Source organism: Ictidomys tridecemlineatus, chromosome 2 (genome assembly GCF_052094955.1).
Source record: "Ictidomys tridecemlineatus isolate mIctTri1 chromosome 2, mIctTri1.hap1, whole genome shotgun sequence".
NCBI lineage: Eukaryota > Metazoa > Chordata > Mammalia > Rodentia > Sciuridae > Ictidomys > Ictidomys tridecemlineatus.
In genome coordinates this window covers 142,658,405-142,679,967 of record NC_135478.1, presented here as the reverse complement: position 1 = coordinate 142,679,967, position 21,563 = coordinate 142,658,405, and the positions used below count along the sequence as shown (strand labels likewise).

Here is a 21,563-nt window from a genome sequence, read left to right as displayed (position 1 = left end):
CACTGTGTCTACAGGGCTGATTCCTTCTGGAGGCTCTCAGGAAAAATCTGTTCCATTCCTTTCTCCTAGCTTCTGGTGGACTGTGGTAGCCTCTTGTGTCAATAACTTGTGGACTCATCACTCTAATCTGTGCCTATTTCTTCACTGTTTTCTATATGTCTTCTTCTTTTCTGAATTTCATAAGGACACATTATTCTATTTGCAGCCCACCTTTATCAAGGATGATCTTATCATTCTCTTAGCCAAAATAAGCCACTCGTTCAGTCCCATATTCAAGGGGTGGAGGAAGATGCTACACCTATAGTTGAAATAAGCTATAAAGTCACTTTGCAAAGGCAGTGAAAATTTTGATCATATTTGTAGCCTACCAACAGATAATTGTAATGGGAAGGGTGGAGAAATTTGAAGGGAGGGAGAGAGAACATTTATGGCATAAATGTGGAGTATGTTAATTAGCTTTTCATCACAGTGACCAAAATGTATGACATGAATAATTTAAAGAAGGAAAGATTTATTTTGGCTCATGATTTCAGAGATGTCAGTCTACAGTTGGCTTGTTCCATTGCTTTGGGCCTCAGGTTAGGCAGAACATCATGGAGGAAGGGCATGGGGAAGGAAAGCTCTTCCACTCTGGCAGGTAGGAAGTTGCTACTGCGTGAGGTGGAGGTAGAGGTAGGTGGAAGGGTCCAGGGAATAAGAAATACCCACCAGAGCATGCTCCTGATGACTTACTTCCTCCATGCCCCACTGCTTGCCTTTTCCTACCACCTCTCAGTAGTCTATTTAGCTGTCAATGAATTAATCCATTGATGAGGTCAGAGTCTGCATGATCCAGTCACCCCAAAAAAGTCACCTCAAAAGCCCCACCTCTGAACATTGCTGCGTCGGGAACTAAACCTTGAACACATGAGACTTTGGGATACATTCCAGGTCTAAACCATAACATAGAGCTAGAATGTTAAGCAGGCTCATGCCAGTCAGCATATTTTGTACAACAGCTCTGTAGGTGGTACATTGGTGGTGTCATTGTGTAGGTATGTATATATACATGAATTCTGTGTGCTGATGTCCACCCCAAGAATTTTTTCCTATGGAAAAGTTCATAGTTAAAAAAGTAAAAAGTAAGTAGATAGTGAAATGAACATTCATGTATACCACACTCAGATTCAACAATCAACATTCTGATGTGCTTGCTTTTTCTGTACTTCCTGTGTTTTATTGCCTTTTGTAAGGTAAGATTAACACATTTAAAGACAGCTTAACTGTACCATTTTGACTACACCTTTCTCAATTTATAGAACATTTTCATAACCTAGAAAATTTCCCTATATCCCTTCCCAGTTAATAATCTCCCTCTCCTCTACTCCTAGGTAACCACTATTCATATTTTTTTTCTACAAGGGTTTTATGTTAACTATTCTAGAACTTAATGTAAATGGAATTATACAGTAGGTGTACTTAATGTTTGTCATATTTTGTTTAGCATAACATTTTTTAGCCATCTATGTTGTTAAATATAAAATAAATATCAGGGGCTATTTATTTTTTATTGCTGAGCAGTGTTCAATTCTTATACTTGTCATTCTAAAATCTCTTCTGTATAAATCATTTTTGTGGATGTATGTTTCATTTATCTTACAAAAATAACTAGTAGATTTGTTGGGTCAAAAAGATATTGTATCTTTACTTTTTTTTAAAAAAAATATTTTTATTTGTAGGTGTACACATACCTTTATTTTATTTTTATGTGGTGCTGATGATTGAACCCAGCGTCTCACACATGCAAGGCAAGTGCTGTACCACTGAGCCACAAGCCCAGCCCTGTATCTTTACTTTTATAAGAAACTGCCAAACCTTTTTGCAAAGTAGTTGTGTTTTACATTCCCAACAATAGTATATAAGACCTCTGATTGGTTCACCTTCTCTCCGACATTTAGTGCTGTCAATCTTTTAAATTTACATATTCTAGTAAATATGTGGTGATAGCTAATTATGATTTTAATTCACATTTCCCTTATGATTAAAGATGTGTCTCCCTCTCCCCTGCCAGTGCTTGGAAATCAAACCCAAGGCCTGGAGCATGCTAGGCAAATGCTGAGCTATACCTCTGCTTCTCCATGATTTTTTTTTATTGTTATAGTAGTTCTTTATGTACAAAAGACAAAAGTACTTGGCAGATATTTGTTTTGTGAATATTTACCCCCAGACTTTGGCTTGTCTAATCATTTTCTTTGTGCTTTTTTTTTCTTTTTTTTCTTTTTTTTTTTTGTCTTGGTACTGGGGATTGAACCCAGAGGTACTTTACCAGACCTTTTCATGTTTTCTTTAGAGACGGGTTCTCACTAAGTTATCCTTATTAAGTTTCTGAAGCTTCCTTTGAAATTGCAATCCTCCTGCCTCAGCCTCCCGAGCTGCTGGGATCACAGGCTTATGCCACCTTTGTGTCTACTGATAAACAGAACTTATGATACTTGAAAAAGTCTAATTTGTCATTTTTCTTCTATTTTTTTTTGTTTTCTATATCTTAAATAAGTCTTTGTTTATCTTAGGTCATGAAGATATCTCATGTTTTTTTCCCAAACAGCTTTAGGTTTAACTTCTATGTTTAGGTTCATGATTCCTATCAAATTATTTTTTGTATGTACTGTGAGGTTTATTTTTTCTCCATAGGGATATCCAGTTTTTCCAGTACCATTTGTTGAAAAGACTTGCCTTTCCCTTTGAATTACTTTGGCATCTTTGTTGAAAATCAATTAACTGTAGGAGTGTGGGTTTGTTTTTGGAATCTTTTCTGTTGATCTGTTTTTCCTCATGCGAGTACCACACTGTCTTGATTACTGTAGATTTATAGGGTGTCTTGGGGACAGCTTCGAAGATTCTTCATCTCTTTTTTCCAACATTGTTTTGCTATTCTAGGCTCTTTTGAATTTCCATAGAAATCATGAAAATCATCTTGTCAATTTATATGGAAAAGGAAAAAAGAAAAGTCTGCTGAAATTGTGATTTGGATTATGCTGCATATACAGACCAGCTCAAAAGCCTACATTGGTTTCATTATAATTTAGTGTTTAAGATCATAGGAAGCTTTGTACTCAATAATCTAATTTTTTTAAAGCCATGATATATTGTATCCAGGCTCTTATTCTTTCACATAAGTAGTTTACATTTTTTTTTCTTTGTGCTTTTAACTTATGTCCTCCATTCTTGATCTTCTTCATACCTACTCTCCAAATCCACATATTCAAATATTATAGTCATTTATGTTATAATGTAATAAATTGAAAATTAACAGTAAAATATTTTTTAAAATAAATTGTCTTAGATCACTGAAAAATTTTACCACTATATAATCAGAGTACCAACACAGTGAACAAAACAAAAACCACCAAACAAAGCAAAACCTCAATAAATCATAATAAAATAGCACTTTATTTAAAATATGAAGGTGAAGGAAGTTTTGGGGATACAAGAGTAAAATACATACTGATCAAAATAGGCAGCTAGAGGCACTTGCCAGTCCACACACAGGCAAACTGAGTTGCAGTGAAACAGTGGGATAATGGTGCATTGTGTATAATCCTGTGCTGTTTTCCTGCTTTGGTATCAGGGTTTGAAACATTCACGTGTTGGGAAAAACTGAGTATGAATCAGCTTCAGAGTTCTGTTGACATCTTTTCCTTGTTTACATATGAATTAATTCACTTTCAGAAACCATCATTGAAGAACACTCTGTTCTTGAGCATCTAGCTTAAGCTTTTATTTCTACCATTAAAATGTCCTTGATTTCCCTGTCTAGAAATGGCATTCCTACTTCTGAATAATAAAGTACTTTATACTTGTCTTATGATACCTGTGATTTCTACTTTATGTCATACTTATCAAGGAACATATCTATTTCCATCTGCATAGATTACCATTTTTAAAATATATTTCTGATTTTGATTTATCTGTCTATATTCTATAGCCCTTCAAATGCATATAACAGAAAATATTTTGTGAATGAATGAATGATGAGTGAATGGAATTATAATGGAGAAATGAGAAAAGAGTTAAAAGAGGCTAAAACTAAATTGTATATAATTCGTATGTTCTTTTTGTTTTCTATTTCAATATTTGGTAAGGGACTAAAGAATCCAAAGCTATTAAAAGAGAATAAAATGATGGCGTTTGCAGGTAAATTAGTGGAGCTGGAGAATATCATGCTAAGGGAACTAAGCCAGTTCCCCAAAACCAAAGGCTGAATATTTTCTCTGATAAGTGGATACTGATCCATAATCTGGGCTAAGGTGGAGTGGGAGGAATGGAGGAAATTTGGTAGGGCAAAGGGGAGGGATGGGATGGGAGGGAGCATGGGAGTAGGAAACTGGTAGAATGAGCTGAGCATCATTACCCCAGGTAAACATACAATCGCACAAATTGTGTGACTCTATCATGTACAATCAGAGAAATGAAAAGTTGTGCTTCATTTGTGTATAATGAATCGGAATGTATCTTGCCATCATGTATAACTAAGTAGAACAACAACAACAACAACAAATTCAAAGTTAGTTTAACTATCAGGATAATAATTATAATTTGAGGTATTTCCAATATGAAAATGATTTCTTTTAAGACATATGTGTCTTCACAAGTACTAAACAGAAAATCACATTCCTGTTAGATTGTATAGATATTCATTAATCCATTTTACAAGCAAAATAATTTTAACAATTGATAATTCTCATCAAGAGTTTTAAAATTTTTTCAAGATATGCAAAGTTGACACCTGCTGAAGATAGCCATTTAGAAATTGCTATCAAATATGTCTTTATTACTGAATTCCAGCAGTTGTCATTTTAACATGAGGAATCAATCGTAATCATTTTGTATTAACTTTATTGATTGAAGGCAAATACATTTCTATAATATTTTATATAGCATTGGTTTCTCCTGCCTTAGCCTTCTGAGCCGCTGGGATTACAGGCATGTGCTACAGTACCCTGCTTTCATCTGCTGCTTTTTAACTTCAGTTCTGCTTCTTATCTCTTGGCAGTCATGATCTATTTCTTTTGCCTGGGTGGGTTTCATTATATTTTTCTTTATAAATTAGAGGTAGTATCTTCTTCTTATAAATTATTAGGAGAAGAGAAACTGGTCATACTTCCTACAGGTGTTTAAATTTATCCCTTTCTCTCTATTCCCATCATTCTTACTTGGGCCACCATCTCCCATTGCCTGATTTTACAGTATTAACCCCCCTCAAAGTGTTCTCTTTCTTTCTCTCTTATTGAGTCAAGGGCTCTGCCACTGGGCCATACCCATTTCCATTGCAAATAGAGATGAATTTCATCATGTCATTCCTCACTCCTATATTTAAAGAACTATGATGTGATTTCCCATTGCTTGAGTATAAAATTCATACTCTTTATCAGAGTTTTAAGAGCCTTCATTATTTATAAATTTTTAAAAATTTTTTGACTCCCATCTTGACCTAATCTCATGAACTTTCTTTGTTCCAGCTGCTCTGGATTCTTTATTTCACTGGATGCTTCATTTATCTACTTGTCTTGGAGTCTTTACATATGTTGGTCTTTCTTGTTGAACAAACTTTTTACATCATTGGCCATTTTATCACTCATTTTCCCTTTCTCCCCAACTCCCCTATTCATTCTTTGTATTTTGGGTTACATGTTACTACCTCAGACCAAGGTCTCTTCTAACCTCATTCCTACCCTTCAAAGCCCTGTTCTCATAATCTACTTAGTGTTTCTTTGAAATCTATATCTGTCTACTTCTCTTATACAGCACTTATTGAATGGTTTTAAATAATTGTATATTCCCAAGTAAAAGTATATGGCTATTGAGGGGCTCTCTCCCTGTCTATAAAGTTGGGAAGGGACTCTGTACATATTTTGTTTAACTATATAATCTCAGTTCTTATCACTATCCCTGGTTATTGTAGGTTTTTTATATTTATTGAATGAAAAATTAGAAGAGTTAGTTTTTATTACTAAATGCTTAATTTTGAGAGGCAAATGTATGAAATAATACCTAAGTGAGGAGTACACATGCCTGGTGGGATAGGTCAGCTGAAGTCAACCTGGTTTCTCAGATTGACAGGTGTCACAAGTTTTACTTTTAAGTCCATCGGCCTGGGCTTGGTAGATATTTCACAAATATTCATTGAATTTAAGTCAAACTGTAACCTTCATTTAATCAAAAGAATAGCTAGCTGGAGACTTACATGTCATGTGCCCAGCATTTTTGAAACTGTGCTATGAGAAAGAAGAGTACCAATGTGCTTTAATTACTCATTTTATTCCTTTAAAGAAACATAAGGCCTTGGTAAATGACTCTGAGAATGAACTCTCTCATTTGTTCATTTATTCAATTAACAAAGCTGTGTTGGGTTCATAATAGGTGCTAGATACTGTTCTGGGCATTCAGAAATGAATAAATTCACTGCCTTATGGCTTATATTCTACTGGAGACGGAAAGTAACACATAATGTAATATATTAGACCAGTGCTATGAAAGAACATAAGGTGTTAGAGGAGGATAAAAAGTGTATGTGGTGGGGTGCAGGGCGTGGAATGGTTAACTTTTCAGATAGTATGGTGGTTAAGTCCTCAGTGAGCAGGTGACATTTAAGCACCCTGATGGAATGACCTGAGGGAAGAGGAGGATACTTCCACGTGGATATCTGGGAAAAGAATATGAGTTCTAGGCAGAGAAAAGAGCTAATATAAATGTCCTGAGGTGAGAGTGTGCTTGTAGTGCTCTTAAGATTCTGGGGTAAAAGATTTCAATTTTTCAAATTTCAATATGAGTGGTCCTACTACACATGATTAATAGATGGCATGTGACATAGGTAACTTACTATGTGTGCTCCACGGTATTTGGACAAGTCAATATCCTATCAGTGTGATGGATTTTACTGATCACATGCTTAGGTGCTGCAGCATTGTCAGATTGCTACCGACATATCTAAACATTTGCTTCCCATGTTTCATTTTGCTAGAAGGATTGAATAACTTCTGTATAGCTGTGGCTGAATAAGAATAGAGAATAATAGGAAATGGAAATGAGATGTAGGGTTCATAATATTTGGGGTCTTGAAGATTTTTATAAGGATTTGGGCTTTTGTGTGGCATGTCAGTGAAGGCACTGGAGGGTAGAAAGCTGACATGAACATTCTCACTCTTGGAAAGTTAGTTTAGAGGCACAAGGTAGAAGTAGGAAGCCTGGTTAATAGCAATTATTCAGGGGAATATAAGGGCATTTGTTCTGGAATGCAGCAGTGAACTTGGTGAGAAGGAGTTGAATTCTGGATATATTTAAAAGTAGGACTGGCAATATTTGCTGATGGAATAAGGTATGGTTTCCATATGCTTTGTTTTCCGAAGATTCATTTGCATATCTGGACTGTAGGAGAGAGAGGTCTGGCTTGAGATATAAATGTGGGAACCTGAACAATGGAGATGTTTAAAGTTGTGAGACTGAATAAGTTCACCAAGACTGAGGTCCTCTGCCTTTAGTCTGTCCATTCTTTCCATCTTTGAAGATCTAATTGTAGGTCAAGGTGCAGTCTTTGTGTTCTTTGTCCTGTGAATCCTTGCTCTGCTCTTTGATGCAAGGCCTCCACATTCTCTTTCTACCATGCTGTAGTATCTGTCACATTAAATTGTAATTATGATTTTTAAAAAAATAGACCAAAGTTTTCTTCTTTTAATAAGGAAAGGATCATATCTTCTTTAACTTATACCATCTGTTTTATAGGAGATCCTCAATAATCATAGCTTAAATGAATGATGATGGACTGATTCAAAATATGTTCAAGTGCCCATGTATAGCTCTTCAAGGCTGAGAAAGAGCTACATGTACTGAATCTGTCTTGCAGTATACTTGAAAGGAAGTACTTTAAATGTGCTTCTTACCAAGGTAGAGTATAAAAATTGAGTACAATAGGTAGCATTTAAGTTTTTAGGATTTCTTTGATACCTACACAGGGTGGCAAAACAGACTTTGACAAGTAGATAACTTAAAATGTTTCTGTTTTGTATAAAATGAGGCTGGAAAAAAGACCATTAGATTTTTAAATTTGTTTTAAAAACTATTATTTATTTCATTGTACTAGCAAATGAAACAAGCTTTGTTTTCTGCCTATTCTAAGTTACACTTCATATATTTTCAGGTTGTATTTTTATAGATTGGTCTTGTCAGAAAAAGATATTTAGATAAATGTTTGAGTTCCACAGATGTTTAATTTCTAAGTTGCTGATTCAAATTCAGCCTCTGGCAGTGGAAAATAAAACTTTTTTCCCCTTAAAAAAGTTTTTCCTCTAATCTTATTTTGTAACTGTAAAACACAATAAAAATAATTTATGATTTCACTAACTAGATAGTCACCATTCTGTTAGCATTATGTATTTTTTCCTAATCTACATTTTGTAAACAGAATAAAATGGATGTGCAGAACTTTGTTTTACATTTAATATTTTTTGCTACTTTTGTATAGCAGATATTTTATGACATAGTTTTTTAAAAAATTGTTTGTTTTTATATATGGCAGTAGAATATATCTTGACATATCCTACATACACGGAGTATAACTTCCCATTCTTGTAGTTGTACATGATGTAGAGTTACACTGGTTGTATACTCATATATGAACATAGGAGAGTTATGTTCAATTCCTTCTACTGTCTTTCCCATTGTATCCCAGTTTCATGCCATAATTTCATTCTTTATGGTTGGGTAACATTCCATTGTGTATATGTACCACAATTTCTTTATTCATTTATCTGTTGAAGGCATCTAGTTTGGTTCCATACTTAGCTATCGTGAATTGAACTGCTATGAGTATTGATGTGGCTGCATCACTATAGTATGCTGATTTTAAGCCCTTTGGGTATATGCTGAGGAGTGAGATAACTGGGTCAAATGTTTGTTCTATTCTAAGTTTTTTGAGGAATCTCCATACTGCTTTCCGTAGTGGTTGCACCAATTTGCAGTCCTACCAGCAATGTATGAGTATATCTTTTTAACCACATCCTCAGCAACATTTATTGCTAACTTTTATTCTTGATAATTGCCATACTGACTGAAGAGAGATAGAATCTCAATGTAGTTTTAATTTGCATTTTCTAATTGCTAGTGATGTTGAACACTTTCTTATATGTTTTTTGATTGATCGTATTTCTTTTTCTGTGAAGTGTCTGTTCAGTTCCTTTTCCCATTTATTGAGTGGATTATTCGGTTTCTTTGGTGTTAAGTTTTTTGAGTTTCTTATGTATCCTGGAGATTAATGCTCTGAGGTGCAGGTGGCAAAGATTTTCTCCCATTCTGTTCACTCTCTCTTCATGTATAAAACATATTTTTTGATGGATTGTAAACATTCTACTATAATGTTTCTTTCCCTTTTCTTATCATTTGGGTTGTTTCTAAATTTCCTTAATAACTATGAAATCGAATACTGTGTCAAAGGCAATGAGCATTTTTAAGGATTTTTTGTGTACACACATATGCATATATTCATGTAATATGATCACACAAATATGTGTGTGTGTGTGTGTGTGTGTGTGTGTGTGTGTGTACATAAAATGTTCCCTAAAAGGATTTTAAACAAAGTTGCATTGTCACCAAGTTGCCAGATACCTTTTCTTACCCAGGACTCATTAAATACGGTAGTTTGAGGTGTTAAACAAATATGCTTTTGAAATAGTTTAAAAATATAAATTTCTTTGATTTTGAGTTTTTTCTCTACTTATTAGTTTTATATGTGAATTGTCGACACATGTCCTTTGACTTCTTTCTGTTGTGATATAATCTTATTGATATTTTCATTGATTTGTATAAAAGTTTTTTGCTTATTAGGTTCAACATATAAAATTGTTTTTATAGGTCAAAAGCAGTTGAATATCAATAACTTTATACAAATTTTATAAATTTTGTATTTTTTATTGGTTGCCAGTATTTTCTAAGTTTACCTTTCGTTTTTACTCCGTTGTGTTTCTTAAGCATATAACAGGTTTAAAATTTTTGTGTGGTTTCATTTAAAGATCCTTTCCTTTGTAGTGGCCTTTAATTGCTTTCTGGCAGTAAAGGTTCTTTCTATCCCAAAAGAAGACAAATATTTTTGTAGTTTCATATTTTTAAATTTAGCTTTTGAAATCCATCTGGAATTTTATTTTAATGTATTGTTAAGGCAGGGATCTGTTTACTGAATGATGAAACAATTACTCAGATTCCATAGCTAAACACTGTTGTTTAATTTCATGCCCCATTGCTAAAATCATAAAATAATTAAGTATCCTAGGAATATAACATCTTTGACTTTGGTTCTTCATAAAGTACATTATTCTGTGCTTTGAGTTAGCTAATATGTTTCAAGAATCAGAAATAATTCAGAGACCTTAATTTTGTCAGTGTTATCTCCATTTTTAAATTGGAAGGAATACTGTACATAATGTTGGATTTAATTGATGACTCCTTGTAGCATAACATTCTATCATTCAGAGAACCTTTTCTTTTAACCTACAAGGGAAACATTATATAAAATATTCTTTAAGTAGAAGAAGTATTTAAAAAAATCTTGATTGATTGTGTTTCCTTTTTCTTTTATAAATTGGGCTTAACTTTGGGATATTTGTATCATCTATATACTTATATAAAAAATTTCCCTTTACATAAGGATACTAAGTGGTAATAATTATTTATTTAGTAGTTTCCTAGGCCTGTGTCAAACTCTTTGTCCATCTTAGATGTTTTAGAAAGAAATTCCACTGATTTATTCTAGAGCATTTAGAGTTTTTCATAGTGTTTCTGTGAAATAAGCATATGATTTTTTGGTTGTTGTTGTTACTGGGTATTAAACCCAGGAGACTTACCACTAAGCCATGTCCCCAACCCTTTTTTGTATTTTATTTAGAAACAGGGTCTCACTGAGTTGTTTAGGGCCTCACTAAATTTCTGAGGCTGGCTTTGAAACTTTCAATCCTCCTGCCTCAGCATCTTGAGTGACTGGGATTAAAGGTGTGTGCCACTGTGCCTGACAGCATACAATGTTAAATGAATTAATTTATAGTAGAAATTTCTGGGTTTTTAAATTTAAATACATATAGTTATTCTGATTCTAGAGATAAGAAAAATGTAAATTGCTTAAGTTCTGTAATGACTTTAACTGTTATGATATTCTGGTGAAAATCATTTGATTAGTTCTTTCAGAGAAAGAAGACCCTAACTCTTTCCTTTTCTGCTTGAACACCTCTAACAGCAATAAAGAGTGTTTTTTTAGAGTCAAAAGAAATATGTATTCCCCATTATTTAAATTCTGTTTGAACTCAGAAATTTCATATGGTCAGATGACTTTTTAGTAAAGTCCCTTATATCTAAATTGACAGTTATTTGCTATCTGAAATGATGGAATAAAAGTTACACTACTAAACTGTCCAATAACCAAATAAATTTGCATAGGAAGGGACATTTGTTTTGGGTCATGCTAGCTTTCCTATTATTTAGATCCCTCAAAGGATGAGAATGAAATGGAAATGCTGTCTGTATTCCAAGAACAGATGATTACTATATTCTTTGAGAAGGTAACTAGGGATCTTCCCTTTAACATTTAGAGTTTCCTGAGCACTTGTTGGATTCCTAGACTTTAGTGGGGCTGGGTGGATTGGAGACCAGGGTACAGTCACTACTTGAAGGGCAGGGAGGATTTGTAATCTTGAAACCTCAGAGCTGTAAGTTAGAATTCCCTTGGCCACTAGGTGGCTTCAGTTGCCTGCAAACAAAGGTTCAAAGCCTAGAGCTACTATGGGGTTATTTTTCACACTTTATTTTAGGAAAATGATTTCATCTGGAGTGTGTTAATTTTCTGAGGTAGATGACACAACAAGTCATATAACTTAAAGATTTCTGGGGATTATCTAGTTTCACCCCATTTAGAATAAAGAATGTTTAAGAGGAATTCAAGTGGGCTCTGCTCTGTAGGGCAAAGGCATAGCTAGAATTCAAGTCCTCTGACTTCTATCTAACTCTTTAGCTGTTGGATCAATGATATAATTTTTTTTTTATTTCAGTGATGCTACATTGCAGGGTTCTGTGGTACTCACCATACATAGCCCTGGAGAAGGTGCATAAGGAATGTTGTATTTGAAGAAAGTGGTAAAGTGGATGTTGGTGGTCACCAATGGGATGGATTGAGTAATAATGGTGTCTACTCTCAGCTCAGCCAAGCTTTTATATTAATGAGATGATGAGTTGCAATGATCCATAGTTGGGGCAGTTTAAATATTTTTGTTTATTCTGAGTAAGCCTCAAGTTTTATATATCTTATCCATTGTATATTTCCTTTTTTTTCTTCAGATAAATAGCAACATTTTTCTATCTTATTTTCTCTCAAAAAGCTTCTATCCAATTGATTAATAGTTAACCTTTAGACCAAGATCAAAATCTTTTTTTTCTTTTTTGATCAAAAGATCACTGTAGAAAATATAACAAAAATCAAATAAGTCTATTATATATCTACCCCAAAGGCCTTATGCCAATATTGATTTTTTTTCCTCTGGAAAAATTAAGGAGGAAGCAAATGCACTATTCATTTCAACTTATTTTTTATAGTAAAACTTCAGAAAATCTTAGTTTTTATTTTTTATAATGGCAGGTTAAAAATTACCCACAATTTATATATTAAGACTAGTTTCTAGAGTAAAACAGAAATAAGAGATTCTAAGAGAAGGAAGAATAAAAAGATGGTGTCTTACACTATATTATGCTACTATAATGACACCAGAGACTGCATAATTTGTAAAGAAAAGAAAATTATTTCGATTATGGTTTGGGAGTTGGGAAGTTCAAAGTTTGTATCCACTTCTGGTGAGGACCTTCTTGCTGCATCATTCCATGGCAGAAGGTGGAAGAGAAAGAGAGCATGTGTGTGAGACAGCAGGAGATTGAACTTGGAACATCAAGTTCTTTATAAGCAACCTTAATCCATTCATGAAGTTGTGCCATCATTGCCTAATCTACTCTCAAAAGTCTCACCTCTTAACACTTTTGCATTGGGAATTAAGTTTCCAATACATGCCTTTTGGGGGATACATTCAAACTGTTGCAGAGGGGGAGGAAAAGAGAAAATAATGATGAGTGATTAGAAAGAGTTATGAAGCAGGACGATGGTCTAAGAGTGGGAAAAAAACCCAAATTTGATGGCATTTGGGAAGGGAAGGGTATAAAGGAAGCGAGAAGTGTATAAAGGAAGTGGAAAGAGGGTAAATGTTAACCCTAAGGGTAGATAGAAAAGGATGAGAAAAAAGCAGGAGCGTGTTGTTTTTCTCCTAGGCCTTGCCTGGCTTTTTCAACCATCTTCACTCTTGTCTCTTTGATTATCCTGACCTTTCTTATGTACCTCATCCATTATCTTCATCCAGCCAGCATCCCAGCTTCATCTCTATTTTTTTTTTTTAATGTGCTGCTAAGGATCAGACCCAGTATCTCATCCATTCTAGGCAAGTGCTCTATTACTGAGCTCCAGCTCCAGCCACCCAGCTCCATCTCTTGGTCCATTAGACTTAAAAGTATAGTTCACAGCCGGGCATGATGGTGCATTCCTGTAATCCCATCATCTCTGAGGCAAGAGGATCGAAAGTTTGAGGCAACCTTAGCAACATAGTGAGACCCTGTATCAAAATAAAAAATAAAAGGGGCAGAGGTGTGGCTCAGTGGTTAAGTGCTTCTGGATTCAATTCCCTGTGCCAAACCAACCAACCAACCAACCTGTAGTTCTCAAGTTTGTCATGAATCTGTCAAGTGAGAATTAAAAACAGTACCTGAGAGCACTATTCACCATGTAGTTAGGTCCCCAAAATGGTGGCTATTATAAGAATTTTAAAGGTTATTTTTCCCTTCTGTAATAAATCTTAACATTGGGAGTACTTCTGTAAATATAATGATGATTTAAACATTTGAAATAAGTCTTTCAAGTAAAACTTTAAAAATAGATATACAATCATTTTCTTCATGGAATGTTGATACTGAATTGAGTAAAAATGTAGTTTGTCAAGGATAAACACTTTGAATTTTTTAATCATGTCTCATTTTCTCTTCCTTATTGTAGGGACTTAAAGGGAGTGATAGTTACCCTCAGTGATGATGGTCGCTTGCAGTGCTCATACCTGGGGACAGATCCTTCTCTGTTCCAAGCTCCAAAAGTTGAATCTAGAGAATTAAACTATGATGAACTTGATGTAGAATTGAAAGAACTTCAGAGAATTATCAAAGTTGTTAAATCACAAGGTATCTCATTTGCAGCTTTTATTATTTAATTTTAGTATTTATTGTAAAATCTACTTTATCTTGCATATAGACAATGTTTTGTACATACTAGTTAATTTCCTCTCCCAAGATTAATTAAAGTCATATTTCAGAGACAGTGTTACTTAGCATGTAGTCTTTGAGCTTACTTTGTATACTAAACTTTCTGGAAAATATGCTGTATTCAAGATAATGCTTTTGTCAATGTGTTTCAGGGTCAGCACTATTTAGTTTTTTCCCCCTTAAACTTTAAGAGAAGGAAAAGTAAATCTTTGTGTTGTGATGTCAGGCCTTGAGAAGAAGGTTAGAGTGGGCATTTATTAACTTCAAAATCCCTGAAAAAAATTTAGTTACTTATTTTAAAAGAAACCAAAGCAGTACATGTTGTTACTAAAAATGTAGTAATTTGCAGCTTAGTGATATAATTTATGTTTGGAGTTAATTAGCTGTCCAAATGGAGTGTAGCCGGTGGTATGCTGATTTCTAATGACTCAGAGACTGATGATATTTTCAGTTCCTAAGTTTTGAATAACTCAATATTATCTTACTTTTGGACTCACAAGGGTGTAATTTTATTGTAAATTAAAAGGAGAAACAAAACACCAATCCTGGAGTTAGAGTTAGACATGTGAAAAGCATTACTTTAAGTTCCTTTTTCAGGGTCAGGTAAAAGTATTTTTTTAATGAGAAAAAATATGGACTATTCTCGCATAAAAGAAATGTTAAAACAAGTAGGAATTGTAAAAGAAGCAGAGCATCAAAGGCCAACCAAAACAACAGAGCCAATTTTAATCCTGATCCAATCATTTCCCTAGATTTATGTATTTTTGAGTGTATTACCAAGATTATATTTCTCTGGTTCTAAGGAACTGAGATGATATATATAAATGTGAGTATTAAAAATGAAGTTGTTATGCTTTGGCTTCACACGTTCTTTTAGAAAGTTTTCAAAGTAAGCCAATGAAACTCGGGTCTTTCAAGTACCTCCAATTACTTAAAAGCTGCTTTGTTGTCAGTACCCCCATGTCGGCTAGAGAATGGTTAACATTGGAGCTGTCATACTGCAAGATACTATTTTATTTTTAGTTTTTGATACCACTATTTTGGGGATTAATGGAATTATAAGTCTCATCTTGTCATTTAAAAATGTAATTGGGGAAGAGTGGCCTGCACGTGAATGTGAAATTTCTAGAGTTCATAAAACTCTAGGTTTTCACTCCAAAGTTTGTGCCTTGAGATTTTGCCCTTTCCATAAGCAATGTGTTAATGGTATTTTGATTAACATTAATTGTGTATGAAATTTCTCAGAAAATCCCTTATAGCTAAAAGTTATTCCTTGGCGTCCATAATGATGCCCTAGAGTGAGAAGGGTTAGGCTATTTTACTTGTCATTGCCTGAATTCATTTGTGTATCTTGAAATAAGTGCTAATTAAGCTGGAGATATATCCACAGACTTGAGTGCAAAGTTCATTATTTACATAACCTCAAATTTTAGTTAATGTTTGAAGTTCCTTGCGCCTTTTATTTTACTATATTATAGTTTTATTCTTGAAAAAGAAACAAACTTAAAAAAGTGAAGCTTTTAAAATATTTTATTTCTAGATATGGAAAAAAGCTTAGTATTTTGTACCCTTATAAAGCTTTGGTATATTTATTTATTAAAATACCTGTAATTATATTAAAGTTCCAAATTATTTCATTTATAGTTTATGAGAAGTTAAAACTCTGAACTTTTTGATGACCTCATTATTCATTTAAATGTCACTTATTTTAGTACAGTGGCTTTAACTTGCAAAAGGAATTCACAGTCTTGTGGGCTGTGTTCTGAACTTAAAGCTCTTAAAAACTTTTTCAAAGGAAGAGTTGCAGCAAAATTTAAAGGCAATTTAAAGAGTACATTTTGTTGTACACATGGTGTGTATTATCTACTGCAATAAAAGTGTTTTGAAGCTGATTTTATGTGTGTAAGTTATATGAGGAATGTATGTTGTAAGCATGAAATTATAGTAATAATTTCTGTATGGCTCATGGATTCTGAAGCTTTTCATATTCAACTCATTAGTGAGAATCCTGCCTAGCATTTTTGTTTTCAGTTGGCAGTAATACCTGATGATAGGTACTTTTAGAGATGGGAGTTTTCTTATGATTTAAACAATTGATCATGTTCTCTACCAGGGGTGAGTATGATGCACTGGTTGCAGCATTTAAGATAGGTACCCATATAGTTATATCTTCAGGGTAGGAGAGCAGTAAGACATAGGCATATAAATGAGTCTGCACCCCATTGGAAATATGTTTGTGAAGACTTAGGTTGACATAACCACTTAGTACTAGAAACATTAGAAATTAGTGACCTTGTTAATTTAGGGTTATATCTGGCTGCATATAACAGAATACCTGTATAAGGCAGCTTGAACAAGGTAGAAACTCAGAGATGTGGCAGCCTAGCAGTTCTAGTCACAGGGATTCGGATTCCTTCTATTCCAGGGTCATCTATTGGTCCAGAATGGCTTCTGGAACTTTTGCTCTCACATCTGCAGTTGAGTCAGCCTCTGAAGAACTTTCCTGGAAGCCGCACCCTCAACAGCTCCTACTTACATCTCTCTGGCTATTCCAAATTGCAAAACAGGCAGGGAAGTTAAGTGTTTTAACTGAGTACTTTGTTGCTCAGAATAAAATTGGGCTTATTTTAGTAAAGAAGAATTGAAAAATTGTTATTGGATGGGCAATGAGTGGCCTTTTGTACTCTTACCAGGTTTAGAAATTCCCTTTCCAATTTTTGCATTATTGGTAGGAATGCCTGGTGGCAATTGTGGACATTTTTTTTTCTTGTTTGTGAGGTATTCAGTTGCTGTCTGTGTTTTCAGTCATCTGTCCTCATTGTGTGAGGATGTTTTCCCTTAGGATCACAGGGTAACCTTAGCAGTTCCTGGCATTGTGTGCAGATATGATTTTTCAGGGAAGAAGAGGCCTGAGTCTCCCTCTTATGAAGGAAGAACAGCTTTCCCAGAAGCATATGCCAGCATTCCACTATCCCCACTTCTCTTTCCTCCTATTTGCCAGGATTAAGATCATATTTATCTTTAAAATAATGAATGGTCAGTGGAACGGAATCACTAGGATTAGATTTGAACCTGGAGCCTGAGAGGAGACTTTCTCTGAGATGAAGCAGACTACCTCAGTGAAATTAGGGCTGTGCCACAGAGGGAGGAGGGAAGAATGGCTGCTGGGCAGGCCATCAATTGTTAGATTTGTGTTTGTGTGTCCATGAATTCACATATATCTGTATGTGTATGTATATATATATGAAATATAATTATATGTATGTATATATGTGTACACATATGTGCATAAAATAATTTCTGCTTCTTATTTAGGATCTCTTGTCACTTATTCATAGTATAATGTAATAAAAATGTTTGAAATTATGAAAACAGCTTGTACGTGTTAGTCTGTTTCTGTGATAAAATGCCTGAAGCTGGGTACCTTATAAAGAAAAATACTTTATTTAGCTCATAGTTCATGGGCATGGCATCAGCATTGGCTTGCTTTTGGTGAGGACCTCATGATAGATGGCATCACAATGGCAGAGCATGTGTGAGAGGGCAGAGATTATATTGTAAGACTGGAAGCCAGAGAGAAGGGAGGGACCAGTCTTGTCCTTTTTATGACAACCCTCTTGCAAGAACTATCCAGGGACCCCAAAGTGCTATGTCAATTTCTTCAAGGACAGTCAGTGCCTTCAGTGATTTAAGGACTTCCCATTAGTCCCATCTCTTAAAGGTTCCACTGTCTCTTAACATCACTGTGTCCGGTGCCAAGCTTCCTGCAGATGAACTTTGGGGGATATACTTGAAGTATAGAAATGCATAGTAAAACTAATTCAGAAAGTACTAAAAGGATAAATAGTGAAACATGATTCTATCTTTGATCCAGATCCTAATTACCTTTATTTCTTTTCTTTTTATTTTTTACACATTAACATTTATTCTAGTTCTCTTTCTTAAAAGAAATTTTTACAATAGTTTTGTAAAATAGAAAATATTAAGATTTATGTACTTGTTTTGACTAAACATGTGCATATTAAACACATTGTGCTATATTTTGCTTTTTAAAAATTAATAGGTATATCTCTGAGTTCATATTAGTGTATGAAGATTGAATGTACTCTTATTTATAGGTTGGAACCATTACACAGTATGGATATACCATATTTTATTTAACTATCTCCCTATTAAATAGATATATGGATATTTAAGTTGTTTTTATTTTTATATTTAAGCTATTAATAGCAGAGAACCTCCTTGGGTTTGTGAGTATTGGATAAATTCTTGGTTGTAGAATTGTTAAGTTATAGGATAGGTACACTTTATATTTTCATAATTAAAGCCACAACTTATCTTCAAAAAAGTTGTATTAATTTGGACTTTCACTAATGGTTGAGGAGATAGCATTACAATTTCCAATTCTGGTCAATGACTCTAATCTTAGCTAATACTTTGGAGCAAGAGAAGGTATTCTTCACAGTATTGTAGAGGAAAAGAATTAGGATTAAGCTTCTAATTCTGTTAATGTATTTTTTTTTCAATTTGTATGTTTATGAGTTTTAAAAAATATGGTACAGATAAACCTTTAAATAAAAATTACATGATGCAGGTTTTACTTTATGATTAAATATCTTTTATTTTTAATTACAGGTATTTGGCCCATGCCTGAGAAAGAAGATGACCTAAAAGTTGATGCCATGGTTTCTTCTAACTTTGATCCAGTCTCTGTAGGTGTATTCATATATTTTGTATTGAGATCAGAGTTTATCAGTTTAAATTCTAGGTCTCCCAACAGAAACTTCAGGGAAGATAACAAATTTTAGCTTTTAATCTTTCAAATAAAAACATTTCTATCTTCTTAATGCCAGTAGGGAGCTTTTTCAGTAATATTCCAGTCTAAAAAAGATGTGAGGATATATGGGTATGTGTGTGTGTGTGTGGGGGGGTGAGTAGTAGAAAGATTGTTGTTCTGAAGCTATTTTTTTTTTACAGAGAGAGAGAATTTTTTAATATTTAGTTTTTAGTTTTTGGTGGACACAACATCTTTATTTTATTTTTTTGTGTTGTTTAGGATCAAACCCAGTGCCATGCACATGCTAGGCAAGTGCGCTACCACTTGAGCCATATCCCCAGCCCAATCTTTTTTTTTAAATTTAATTTTAATTTAAAAACTTTCTCATTACCATAGAATTGAGATAATTTTAATCCAGATGATAATACCTACTCCACAAGATTTTTGTTGAAGGTTCAATGTGATGATGTTTATAAATGGCCTGGCTTAGAATTTGATTATTTATAGCATTTAATACTTTTTTTGTTTGGGATGGTGGTAAGGGAGTTTAAGAGTTCAGTTGGTCCAGGAATTATATTCTCGTCCACCTGTATCTGTGTGATCCCAGCAAGGTACTTAATTATTTTAGTCTCAACTTTTCGTCTGAAAAATGAGAATAATAATAATAGAATCTACTTTGTTGAATTGTTATGATAATTAATTATCATCATCATCACCACCACCACTACCACCAAATTGCATTTTGCTTTTTCCAACATTGCCATCACCTATGTACCATTACTTATATTGTTCACTTGTATCCTTAGTGCTTTCCATATAATAGATACTCAATAAATATTTGCTTTGTGAATGTGTAAAACTAAGAACCAGGAAGAATGAAAGGGAATGAAAGGGGCGACAATTCTTGGTTGTATTATTCCATCTCCTCGTTTAGTTTTCTGTATATAGTTTTGAAGAGTATGATTGATTGTCTTATTGCCTGAGGTTTGGATAAAATCCATTGCCTGAGGCTTGGGTAAAAATCTATTAAGTTTATCTATGCTTCTGCCAGAAATTGATCAATTTAGGGAAGTGATTGAATTTGCTCATTTTACATTTGTGGTTTATATCATATAATGTTGCTTGATATTTAAGTATCAGAACATACTATTATAAGTAATTATCATGAGTCTTCAAAGATTAATCTTGTGTAAACAGCCAATCCAAATTGTGATAAAAATCATGTTAACATTGCTGTAGTATAATAAATTAGGTACTCTAAGACTATTTGAAAGAAACATTCACCCCAGATGACTCACATGCTAGTGGAACTATTTTAAACATGAGCCATTTAACACACACCATTTCTTACTCTACCTGAAAGGTAAGCCTGAATGGAACATTTCTACTTAGTTAGCTAACAAATGTACTCACATTTTCTTGCTGTGGAAATGACACCTTTTTTTTTCCTTTAGGCAACTTACATAATTTTTTCTAGGTTATTTTAAACATAGGCTATTTGGAATGAGGAATTTTTTTCTGTTCTTTGGGAACTTTTGGTCTTATGTAGTGGTGCTTATTGTAATGTATATTTCCCTATTGGTAACCTTGAGTGCTGTTTGCTCTTAAGTAGATGTCTCTTTTCAGCTTCATTTTCCCTGTGTTGATATTCTTATTTCTTAAGAATATCATATTCATCCCACTGGAAAACATTAGCCCAACAATTTATGTGGCGGTGGTGCCATGATGTCTTCTTATAGACATTTCTCTCTAGCTATAATTTCATATTCCCAACATATGACTGTCCTTGAAAAATCTAGGTGTTTCATCATGGATTGAAAAGAGCAGGAAATGGGAGGTGTTGGTTTCTTTTCTAGATCTATGGGCAGCTAAATGTGAAACACTTCCTGGATATTAGGTAACTTGGTACTGGCGCAAAAAGCCTGCATTAATATTTTATTTTGAATCATTGTTATGAAAGAATGCACCTCAGAATCAGAAATATAACTTATATTAGAATGGAGTCTTTTGTGGAGGAGAGAAACATAACTATCCCATCTTCCTGTCTGAACAACTGGACCAGAGTTCAAATATGATCTTCTATGGAACCACAAACAGAATGTGAATCTCCCAACTCTTAATTCTGCTGATGCCCATTACATCATAGTTTTCTACATTGATTAGAAGTGGCTTAGTTTTCCTAGCAAAAAATTTTTCAAATATAAAAGCACAAAGAGTCTGGTTCATTGGTTGAACACAGACATTATAATCTTAATTGTTCCACAGAATTTATATGGGTATTATTACAATATGTTTCCCCTTGGTATTATTTTATCATACAGTGAATATTCATTTCTTCTCAGTATGCCACTTTTACTCTATAAAATTATAAGTAGATATTTGCCGTATGTACGATGAGTTGTTTAAGAGATAGGAACAGTAACAATGA

General features: G+C 33.9%; 1 protein-coding gene across 14 annotated transcripts in view; it reads left to right on the top strand.

Annotated features, from left to right (window-relative positions):
* Bbs9 (Bardet-Biedl syndrome 9) overlaps window positions 1-21,563 on the top strand; it is a 459,963-nt gene that overhangs the window by 184,213 nt on the left and 254,187 nt on the right. For all 14 annotated transcript variants that reach the window (XM_078039867.1, XM_078039868.1, XM_078039866.1 and 11 more), the window contains 2 exons: window positions 14,099-14,277; window positions 18,994-19,070. In XM_078039867.1, the coding sequence (XP_077895993.1) occupies window positions 14,099-14,277; window positions 18,994-19,070 (256 nt within the window). The remainder of the gene's footprint in view (window positions 1-14,098; window positions 14,278-18,993; window positions 19,071-21,563) is intronic.